General features: G+C 40.1%; 1 protein-coding gene across 1 annotated transcript; it reads left to right on the top strand.

The window, feature by feature from the left end:
- Positions 1 to 610: 610 nt before the first annotated feature.
- LOC130909276 (E3 ubiquitin-protein ligase TRIM39-like) lies at positions 611 to 11,924 on the top strand. Its single transcript, XM_057825533.1, has 3 exons — positions 611 to 1,742; positions 1,803 to 1,945; positions 10,539 to 11,924. The coding sequence occupies exons 1-3, from the start codon at positions 890 to 892 to the stop codon at positions 11,922 to 11,924; spliced, it is 2,382 nt and encodes a 793-aa protein (XP_057681516.1). The 5' UTR covers positions 611 to 889.
- Positions 11,925 to 12,145: the final 221 nt, after the last annotated feature.

Genomic DNA, 12,145 nt, shown 5'->3' with positions numbered 1-12,145 from the left:
CTGAAAGTAAAGGGGCCGAATAATATTGCACGCCCCACTTTTCAGTTTTTTATTTGTTAAAAAAGTTTAAATTATCCAATAAATGTTGTTCCACTTCACGATTGTGTCCCACTTGTTGTTGATTCTTGACAAAAAAATTAAATTTCATATCTTTATGTTTGAAGCCTGAAATGTGGCGAAAGGTTGCAAGATTCAAGGGGGCCGAATACTTTTGCAAGGCACTGTATTTGAGTTATTTTGAGAGGAACATAAATTAACTCTATTAAATAAGCTGCACGCAGACTACTTTTCATTGTGTCAAAGTGTCATTTTGTCAGTGTTGCTCCATGAAAAGATAGATATCTGCAGAAATGCGAGGGGTGTACTCACTTTTGTGATAAACTACATCCTGTGTATCTCCTGGGGGCTAAGCCCCCCCCTTCTAAAAACCTAGTGACACCCCTGGTTTTGTATCTCCTAAAATTGATTCTGCAAAAAATTAAATGTTCCTGATCCGATGACTCGATTATTCAAACTAACTACATGATAGATTAATCAATTACTAAAATAATCGACAGCTGCAGCCCTCCTCGGGACTGAGGCACAAAAACTGCCAGCTTTCCTGAGAGTCAACAAATATTGTCCTAAATCTAAGTGTCCTTATGGCGTGAACCGTTTTCATGTGTAACACTAACATGAGTTAAATCGTTAGTAAAGAAGGGAATAAGTACCAATCCCTTTTTAATATTACTTCCTTTTAAGGTTTAAGGAAACTTTCTACAACTTGAATATCCTGTTCTGCTTATTGGCAAGACAGGTGTGGCAGATGCCAACGTCTCAAAAGTAAAACACAAGAACGAAAGCAAACTAGAAGGCATCTGTAGTTGCTTCAAGTCAGCTCTTAAAGACCATGGCTGGAAATCTAGAGAACCATCTTGAATGTCCGAGCTGTTTGGAGATCTTCAAAGATCCCGTCATGCTGCCGTGCGGTCACAGCTTCTGCCGTGCGTGTCTGCTGCAGTGGAAGGACAAAAGAGAGCGATCGTGTCCACTCTGTAGGACAGAGTTTCAGTCAATGGATCACCCTTTGAACTTGGTACTGAAAAGTATTTGTGAGAACTTCATAAGTCAAGTCGGGTCTCAAGACATGTGCAGCTTGCACGAGAAGAAACTTAAACTTTTCTGCTTGGAGGACCAGGAGGGTGTGTGCTTCGTCTGCAAGAATTTAACAACACACGCAGGGCACAACATTCGCCCCCTCAAAGAAGTTGTGCAAGATCATAAAGAGGAGCTTCAGTGTGAACTGCAGTATGCCAAGAACAGACTAAAAGATTATATCAGGCTTAAAGAGAACTACAAAGAACAGGCAAAGTGCATTGAGGTCCAAAGTGAGGAGGTCAAACGCAAGATTCAGGAGGATTTTGAGGAGCTACAGCACTTCCTAGACGTCGAGAAGAAGGACAGGTTGGCTGCGGTCATGGAGGAAGAGAAAATAAAGAGTAAAACCATGGAGGAGAAGATTGCGGCTCTCAGCAGAGACGTGACCGCTTTCTCAGACTTGATCAACAGCGTTGAGGAGCATCTGGCATCTAAGGACATTTCCTTCATGAAGAACTTCCCAACCGCAATGAGCAGAATCCAAAAACTGCTCGAAAAACCAGAGGTGCACGATGAACCAGAGGTGCACGGAGTTCTGCTGCTCGAAGCACAACACGTGGGCAACCTCAAGTCCAGCGTCTGTGAGCGAATGAAGGAGATTCTCTCCTAAAGTCCCATCATTCTGGACCCCATCACGGCCGGTCCGGGTCTTATTCTGTCTGAAGATCTGACCAGTCTGACTTTTAATGAAGAAAATCAGCCACCAGAGACTCCAGAGAGGTTCAATGCCTGTACTGTGCTGGGTTGCGCTTTGGACTCGGGAACACACGTATGGGACGTAGAGGTGGGAGACAACAATAACTGGAAAGTGGGAGTTGTATGGGGCGACCCTTGTTTGCCAGCTCAAAAGATGCTTTTGTTCATTGGATTTAAGGATGGTTGTTGAGGTAATTATCGGGGTGTGATTGATTAAATATTATTGATTAAATATTTGCTTGATTAATTGATTGAGGGTTGATTGATTAAATATTTACTTGATTGATTGATTGAATTTTGCTTGTGCTCATGTATGCCATAAATAATACATATTGCCATATTTTTCTTACTTATATAACCAGTAAATGATTATTGCTTGCTATACCGGGTTGCAATATAGTGCTTAAGTGCTACAAAGAGTAGAAGGGGTCGGGGTGACAACTGCTTGCCTCATGGCCGCGTCGTTGCATAACTAGACCTTCCAGGCACCTGGGGCTTCGCCTAGCCCTTCCGAGGACAATTTTCCATCCGAGGACATCTTCCAGGGCCACAGCGGTGCATAACTGGAAGTGTTTGGATTATTTTTCTGATTGTTTAACGTTGCAGAACTAAAAGTGTCTGCATTATTTTGACTGTTTATATGCTATTTTGACTCTTTATATGATTGTTTTGATTGTTTACATAAGCTCTTGCTCCACACACGTGTATCACTTAAATCCACCTACATGCACACACATATCCAATCAAAAACCACATGGGTGTCTCCAGCTTGCTTCCCCCCTCCCTCAGGGCAGCACCCATTTTGTTTAGGACAAACCCCTAAATAAATTACCAAGGAGGATTGTTTTTTTAGATCAACTTAGGTGACTGTACTGGTCACGCTTTTTTGAACTCCTTGGCCAAGAAAACTGAGTGTCTTCTCTCCTTATTTTTGGGTAATTTTACAATGTCAACCTAAGGATCTACTTTTGGACTTGACAATGGTAAATACAAAAGGTCTGGTGAAAAATTTGGAGCGTGGAATCCGCCTTTAGAATTGCAAACAATCCGAGTTGAAGTTGACGTGAATGGAAGCCGTCTTTCCTTCTTGGAATCTCTCACAAATACTGAATTGTGGGCCTTTCAGAACCCTTCCGAATGGCCAGATCCAACTGTTCACACCAAAATCTATCCCCTCCTTGGGACAGCACATGAAAGTCCCCTGAAAATAACCCCCTATCCACCTCATGTTATGATTTCCGTGGATCTGTGTTGATGACAATGATGCCGAGATTTTGCTCCCACAATTCCAATGTGCGCGATTCATTTTTCTCCCAACTTATTTGTCGGCATCAAGTCATCTGAATAATTAGATCATGTTCTTTTAAGCATTGTCATACCTGTCAAGTTGTACAGTTTCGGGGTATTTTGTACAAGTGAGCACTGATTTTTAAATGTGTACGCCATACGTTCAAAATCTGTACGTTTTTTTCCCCTCCGTTCGGATTTTGTCACCGTTTCGGCAATGAGACAATGTGCGTTACTATACATTACTACGTTGGTTGAATGACGCGAGAAAAGTCAGAGACACGGAGAGAGAAGAGTAATTGTTGTGACGCTGTAGCAAACGCAGTGCTAGGCTAGATGGCTCCAATATTTCCTGACTGTAGCCGACAGCCTAGATATCACATGCATATAGAACTACATGCGAACTCGGCGGCGTTAGTAAACAGCTGCCATCTTAAAGCTTTTCAGAAAGGCTCTGTTGTAGTGAACCTTCCTAGCGAACTTAAGTTACTTTTTATGTAAAATACTTCTAAATCGGCAAAATCTTGACTTGAATCTATCTTTAAATGACGAAACAGTTTTAAAACTTTCACATGTCGAAAGTAGACGGAAGGGAACTCATTCTAAAACGGGAGCAATTTTAACAGTTGATTCACATTAAATGACTTCCAAACATAGCAAAGGTTACTATGATTTTGTTTTTTTGAAAAAAATGAAAGAAAAAACATGAAAGGTAACTAAAGTTACTTTGCCAAGTAACTAACTACTCTTACTTTCAGGTAACTGAGTTACTAACTCAATTACTTCTTGGGAGAAGTACCGTATTGGTCCGAATATAAGACGGTGTTTTTTGAAATAAGACTGAAAAAGTGGGGGTCGTCTTATATTTGCGGTCTAGACATTGTACCCGTTCACGACGCTAGATGGCGCCAGATTATCATTGAAGCGATGTTCTGTCATGACAGATCTCAGCTACTCTCAAGTTTGAAGAGCATACGACACCAGAAAAAAAGTCTTAAATGGCATTATTATGTGAATTAGAATCATATTTTGAGACGATTCGACTATATACAACAATTTAGCAAAGCGCAGATGACGAGAAATTAGTCTTTTAATCTGCCGGTTAGCCACGCCTACAATTATAGGGCTTTAGCGTCCCCAACAGGTGGATGACGTCAGCGGTAGACTAGGCTCATCGGTTTTACTATTCAGCCCATTGAGGGGGAATTGTACAGAACGAGAAAAACGCGACGAAGACAGCTGCAAAATGTCATTTTTTCAGTCTCTCTACTCCCAATATTTTTACAGGATATTCTTTTTATCCAAGTATTTTTCCCCAATAGCTATATAAATGGTTTGAGAAGGACCAGTCAGCCCGTCGAGAGGGAACTATTCACAATGAGGAAAACGCGACGAAGAGAGCGGCAAAATGTCATTGTTTCTGTCTCTTTACTTCAATATTTTTACAGGATATTCTTTTTACCCAAGTACTTTCCCCAATTGCTAAATAAATGGCATGGTCATGACAAATAACAATCTTGTGCTAAATGGAATATGAAATAATAAAAATCCATTTATTCAAGACGACATGGCAAAATTACTCCATAATGGTCAAAACAGTCAACTTTACCTTTACTGTCACACCTCCCGAACGATATTTTATGACACCTAAATCGGACATATGTCATTTCCCTTCCCCGGCTTCGGAGAATGTAAACAGACCAGAAGGAGTGACAGCTAGCCGACATGCTAACCCGAACTGAGGGATGTTTCAAAGTCTTCGAAGTGGAAAATCACACATAACTAGCCTGGATTATTTGACATGACGACCCGGTTGTCGAGTTTCTTTGCGGATCGGCAAACCGCCCGGCGGAGAGCAATTTACAGTTCGTTCGCTGGAGGAGGGTGGCTGGAATTGTTGTGCAGCTAACGTGCTAACAGCTAACTGCTAATGGGCATGAGGATAGCTTTTTACATGCCTATCAATGATCAAACGTAAGTAGTCCTTTATTTAAAGGAATTTTATAGTGTTTACTTTGTAATCACTGTATTCGTATTTGACATAATACAAAACAAGATGTTTACTCACTTCCTTGTAAGTCCAATGGTCCCACAGTAAATATCCACGGTGAATGGGAACCTTTTGAAACTCCAAAAAGGCGCATATGCCTCTCCCGCATACAGAATGATTTTTCTGCAGCCGTTTGGCTGGCGTGATGCAAAAAATAAAAGTATTAATCCGCAAAATCAGCTGAATCCTTCGTCCTCATACACAACAGTACACTGTAGCGTGAAGAGGACGTCTTCTACCGTACACGTCACAGCGCCCTCCTCCTCAATGCGAGACCGAAGCCGGAAATCACTCATTTTCCTGGTGCGGGATTCAAAAAACTAAATATAGTGATCGCTTCCACACACATCCAAGCAGTCCATATCATTCAGGAGCATAAAATACCGCGTGTATTATGAAATAAACATGCTTTTTCGTGTCACAAGCACTTTAACCAGTTTGCTTTATTTTATTGCAATGTTTTTCCTTATTCAGATTTGTTTCAAGACTACAATTACAGTTAGATTTCACTTTGATGGTTAATGCAGTTATTGCAATTTTCTTGTTTTATCACAATTGATTGGTTTATTTACATTTCAAAAACCAGATGCTATTCATTTACGAATGTGGTTGCACTTTAGTTTACATATTTAAATGTTCAGATATTAAGATTTGAATGAGGCAAAATAACATGCTTTTTCCCTCAAATATATTATTTGTTTCAGATGTACTGTAATTATTTTCTGTATGAAAATTAATTTGGTGTTCAAAAAGTCTTTTCAAACTTGAGTCTTGAAAAAGAGGGGGTCGTCTTAAAATCAGGGCCGTCTTATATTCGGGCCAATACGGTAATTTGTAACTAATTACTTTTTTAAAGTAAGATTAACAACACTGGTCATAAAGATGAAGTCTGCAGAATGAAAAGTGACGAAAGTGGAGATTTCATTCTGCCAATTTTTTGCCGAACACAATTTGCCTGCAACTATTGCTGATCACTTCTCAGAATTAGCAAAAGAAATGTTCCCTGACTCAGATTACATCGGTAAATTCATTTTATCAATTGACCTTGTTCATTCATAATTGGACACACTAACGAACTACCTTCAAGTCAAACTGAATTGGGAGCCGAAGTGCCATGAAGTGCAGCCATCACGACATGATAGAAATTGCCAAAAGTGCTCCATACAATTATACCAAAAGTCACTGTTAAATTTTAGTAATCATGATGTAGCTGGAAATATTGATTGTTCTTTGATTGCACCAGGTTCTTTGTTACAATATTACCAATAAAATCATATTTTTAAAATTGAGTTTTATTTTTGTTTCATATTGCACGCTATATACAACGTTGTAAGATTAGTCACCAATTTGTAAGGGCATACGTCACTATTCGTAAGATTGCCAACGGCCTCGGGTTGACAGGTATGCATTGTTATTGTTCTTTATTGATTTTGTATCTTTGAAAGGTGGAAAAGCGCTATATAAGTATAACACCATTTACCATTTATTGGTTTGAGTGTGTGATAAGATTTTACATGCAATGACAAAGGTATTCAATTTGTGTGTTCAAATATTTTCACCAGTGTTTTTCAACCACTGTACCACCGTTCGTATTGTCTGGTGTGTAATGGAATATCATCCACTTTCACCTAATTGATGTTCAAAATGTTTATTGACAACGAATCCACAAATGTGCAGTTAACTGAGTGTGTGCTGTCCAATCATGCAGTACTCTTCCAAATCAGTAGGTGGCAATAGGTAGCTAATTACTTTGAAAAGTGATCCATAAGAGAGGTATGAGTGGCATTGAAGCTAGCAGCTCCTCTCTTCCTACCTCAATTAAACATTCCCAGGTAGTCACACACCCACTCCACGCACACACACTCATTAACCCTTTGCAACACCAAGACAAGTAGTGCTCAGATTCCTGCCTCGAATAGCATCTTTAAAGCACTGTAAAAAAGGAAGTATTTAATTTGACATAGAACGCCGTCATCAACATGACTCGATTGAACTCTCCTAGTTTTAATTTGGCATCAATTGACCTCGGAAAACCAGAGATATGATCCATTTGGTTTCATGATAGCAAATATTTCCTCCACGAGAGGGCACTTTGGACGAATCATGCTTAATTTCTGTAGATTTTTTCTCAAGCCGGAACCTCAATGTTTTTTTTTGTTGTTGTTGTATTTCTTTGGCTCAATGTAGTTCCACTGCTGGCCAAAAGTATTGGCACCCCTGCAATTCTGTCAGATAATGCTGAATTTCTCCCAGAAAATGATTGCAATTACAAATGCTTTGGTGGTAATATCTTCATTTATTTTGCTTGCAATGAAAAAAAACAAAAGTGAATGAAAAGAAAAATCATTATCATTAGCGAAAAGTTTTTTAAAGGCAAGGCAAATTTATTTATATCGCACAATTCAACACAAGGCAATTCAAAGTGCTTTACATCACATGAAGATCATAAAAATCCCATTTAAATCAATAGAACGTAAAAACAAAGACAATCGAAATAGGAAATAAAATACATAAAGATCACATTTAATCACGAATAAAAAAATAAAATAAAATACAAATACTAATAATAATAACAATAATACAAATCAGCAATGGAGATAACCATAAGAGGAATAGAAAGCAAACAGATTGAAATATATAGACCGTTATGGATATACAGTGCTAAACAAAAGCGTTTTCAGCCCTGATTTAAAGGAGCTAACAGTTTGAGCATACTTCAGACCTTCAGGTAACTTGTTCCAGAGGTGAGGCGCATAATAACTAAATCCTGCCTCACCTTGCTTGGTTCTTGTTCTTGGAACATGCAGGAGAACGGTTCCAGACGACCTTAGGGGTCTAGATTTTTTATAGGAATCTAACAAATCAAGCATGTATTTTGGTCTGAGGCTATTAAGTGTTTTGTAGATGAGCAGTAGTATTTTATAGTCTATCCTTTGACTCACTGGAAGCCAGTGTAACGATTTCAAAACCGGTGTAATGTGGTCCAGTTTCCTTGTATTTTTAAGGACTCTGGCTGCAGCATTCTGTACTATTTGCAGCTTCCTGACTGATTTTTTTTTTTTTTTTTATCAAAACCTGTAAATATACTATTGCAATAATCCAATCTACTGAAAATGAATGCATGCATAAGTTTTTCTATGTCTTGTTGAGTCAGAAGCCCCTTAATTCTGGCTATATTTTTTAGGTGGCAATAAGCAGATTTAATGACGGACTTTAGATGGCTATCAAATTTTAGGTCTGAGTCAATAATTACGTCAAGATTTCTGACTCGATTTGTAGCTGTAAGTGACATTGTGCTGTGGTGCTCGCTGATCTTTGACCTTTCCTTTTTTGGCCCAAAAATGTTCACTTCTGTCTTCTCCACATTTACTGGAGAAAATTCTGGCACATCCATTCATTGATTTGATGAATGCATTTACTCAGGGAGACTAAGGGAATATAATCATGTGGGGAAACAGACATGTAGAGTTGTGTGTCATCTGCATAGGTGTGATAGGAGATGTCATACTGTTCCATAATCTGAGCTAGGGGAAGCATATAGATGTTAAATAGGAGTGGTCCAAGAATTGACCCTTGAGGGACTCCACACGTGAATTTGGTTCGTTCTGATTAATGGTTTCCGATTGACACAAAGACAAAAAAAAAGATCCTTTGAAATGACTCAAATATGACTAATAACTATTTCATCCAAAAGACCAAGAAGAAAATGTGAAGGGCTGCCAAAACAACACTGCAATACAACAAGTCACACTGAGTGAGTAAAAATATGATTCTAACATGTGGTTTTCTATGTGTTTGTTTGATTTCTATTCAGTACACGACCTTACATAATTAATATAGGGCGGAAAACACAGACAAGACTGAAAAAGCAGTTTCTGCTCTTGCACCCCTCTTTAAAATTAACTGCTGTATTTTAAGCCAAAACAACTGTTGTGTTTGATAGAACAATATGTCTATATGCTGCCATAGCAGATTCATGGCGCAATACGAGTGTAACTCCATTTACTAGTGCAGGCGAGAGGTGCGGCTGCATCTCAGCCGAAATAACCCAGTTTTAAATTGATTTTTTCATGTCGGCCTGTCGAATTTAAAAAAAATTGGCCGATACCGATATACAGTACGTCAAATTTCCAAATAATTATCGGCCTGGCCGATAATTGGTCTATCTATAAGATACACACTGGCACTGCTCTATAGTTAAGGTGATGCAGTAAGCTTTGTTGTTGATCAAATTGAATGTATTCATGCTTGGACACTCCCTCCATTTCATCTTGCACTTTGGCAACTCCAATATCGCACTTCTCCTAAAATTATCAAGCCATAAAAGTTTGATCATAAGTCCAAGTGTCAACCACTGAACAATCACAACTTACAAAGCGAAGAATTCACTTTTGGACTTTTTGAAAAGAAAACCACCCCTTCAACATCATCTTGAATCTTCTGAGATATACACACTTGCACTACTCTACACTTAAAGTGATGCAGTAAGTGTTGTTGTCGATATAATTGAATGTCTTCATGCGTGCACACTCCATTTCATCTTGCACTTTGACAGCTCTAATATCTCACATCTACTAAAATAATCATGCTTGGACACTCCGTCCATTTCATCTTGCACTGTGGCACCTCCAGTGTCTCACTTCTCCTAAAATAATCAAGCCATAAAAGTTTGATCATAAGTCCAAGTGTTAACCATTAAAGAACCACAACTTACAAAACGGAGAATTCACTTTTGGACTTTTTGAAAAGAAAACCACCCCTTCAACATCATCTTGAGTCTTCTGAGATATGCATACTTGCACCACTCTACACTTAAAGTGATGCAGTAATTGTTGTTGTTGATAAATTGAATGTTGAATGTCTTCATGTGTGGACACTCCATTTCATCTTGCACTTTGGCAGCTCCAATATCTCACCTCTACTAAAATAATCAAGTCATAAACGTTCGATCATAAGTCCAAGTGTCAACCATGGAAGAACCACAACTACCAAGCGGAGAATTCATTTTTGGACTTTTGAAGAGAAAACCACTACTTCAACATCTTGAACGTCATACTGTACACACTCATAATACTATACACTTAAGATGATGCAGTGTTTTGTTAATAAACTTGAATGTCTTCAGGTGTGGAAACTCCCTATATTTCATCCTGCACTTCTGTAATATCTCACTTACTGTATACCAAAACAATCAAGCCATAAAGGTTGCTCATTACTAATCTAAGCCCATCTTCGGCAAGCAGGAAGTGAGCTTTTGGACTTTGATGACATGAAATTATATTTTCTCTTGTGACTCAGTCAGAAGAACCTCAGCTCTCCTGAGAGTCAACACCCAAAGCTTGAACGCTGAGACAGTCTCTTCTCAAAGACCATGGCTGCAACACTGGAGGAGCATCTTGAATGTCCAACCTGCTTTGAGATCTTTAAAGATCCTGTGGTGCTGTCGTGCAGTCACAGCTTCTGTCGTGCGTGTCTGCAGCAGTGGAAGGACAAAGGAGAGCAATCGTGTCCTCTCTGTAGGACAGAGATGAGTTCGCTGGAAGCCCCTCCGAACCTGGCACTGAGGAATGTGTGCGAGAACTTTTCGAGAGCCTCGGTCAAGTCGGAAAACATCTGCTGCTTGCACCATGAGGAACTCAAACTCTTCTGTTTGGACCACCAGGAGCTTGTGTGCCATATCTGCAGAGATGCAGAAATCCACACAGGCCACAAGTTCCGTCCCCTTGAAGAAGTTGTAAGTGGTCCGAAAGAGAAACTCCTTAAAGGCCTGCTGGATACCAAAAAAAGACTAAAAGATTGTATCATGGTTAGAGACAACTGCAATGAACAAGCAAAGTACATCAAGGTCCAGGGGGAGAATGTCCTAACGAAGATTAAGAAGGAATTTAAGGAACTTCGTGACTTCCTTGACGTTGAGGAGGAGGCTAGGTTGGCTGCTGTCAGGGAGGAAGAGAAGAAGAAGAGTCAATCCATGAAGGAGAAGATTGGTGCTCTCAGCAGAGACATGGCCATTCTCTCAGACTTCATCAGAAGTGCCGAAGAGCAGCTGGCCTCTAATGACATCTCCTTCATGAAGAACTTCCAGACAGTGATGAGCAGAATCCTAAAACTGCCCGATGAACCGGAGCTGTCCGAAGGTGCTCTGCTGGACGAAGCCAAACATGTGGGCAACCTCAAGTTCAGCGTGTGGGAGCGGATAAAGAAGAAGCTCTCCTACAGTCCCGTTATTCTGGACCCCAACACGGCCCGTTCCAATCTCAGTCTGTCTGAAGATCTGCCCGTTCTGACTTTTAAAGAAGTACAGCAGCGTCCAGAGAATCCAGAAAGGTTCAAGAGGAATATTGTACGGGGCTGTGCTTTGGAATCGGGAAGACACGTGTGGGATGTTGAGGTGGGGGACGGCAGTGACTGGCAAGTTGGTGTGCTGTGGGGAGACCCTCGTTTTCCAGATAAAATGATTGGTTGGTTCATTGGGTTTGTTCTCGGTAAATACAAAAGGCCTGGCGTCCCATTTGGAGACTGGTATCCGCCTGTAAAACTGCAGAGGATCCAAGTTGATGTGGACATGAATGAAAGGTCACTTTCATTCTCTGAATCTCTTACAAACACTAAATTGTGGATCAGAAAGACTTCTAGCAATTGGCCAAACCTTTCCGGTCACACAAAAATGTTTCCTTACCTTTTCACAAGGGGTAAAAGTCCTCTGAAAATAATCCCAGTTCCGCCTCCTGCTTCAACTTCCATGAGTCCGTGATGATGATGATGATGATGACACCATTCTGAGATGAGATTTTTTTTTCTTCCAACTGTTAGGTCCTCTTCCCCTTCCTTTTGAGACATGCCCACCTCCAGCAGGTGTGCATGTTTTTACTTGATTACAGGTCAGACGAGTGGAGCGGCCACACCTGAGGGCAATTAACATCAGCCAGCCTTAAAAGCCAAGCAGACGCTCCACCTCGTCGCCCGATCAACTCG

Source organism: Corythoichthys intestinalis, chromosome 21, assembly GCF_030265065.1.
Source record: "Corythoichthys intestinalis isolate RoL2023-P3 chromosome 21, ASM3026506v1, whole genome shotgun sequence".
Taxonomy (NCBI): Eukaryota; Metazoa; Chordata; class Actinopteri; order Syngnathiformes; family Syngnathidae; genus Corythoichthys; species Corythoichthys intestinalis.
This window is presented reverse-complemented; position numbering and strand designations above follow the sequence as displayed.

Excerpts from the sequence above, each read along its gene's own strand:
- LOC130909276 (XM_057825533.1), top strand. The coding sequence starts at position 890 with ATGGCTGGAAATCTAGAGAACCATCTTGAATGTCCGAGCTGTTTGGAG. Across the intron at positions 1,743-1,802 it reads GCGAATGAAGGAGATTCTCT|ATCTGACCAGTCTGACTTTT; the intron begins CCTAAAGTCCCA and ends TTCTGTCTGAAG. Across the intron at positions 1,946-10,538 it reads GAGACAACAATAACTGGAAA|ACCATGGCTGCAACACTGGA; the intron begins GTGGGAGTTGTA and ends CTCTTCTCAAAG.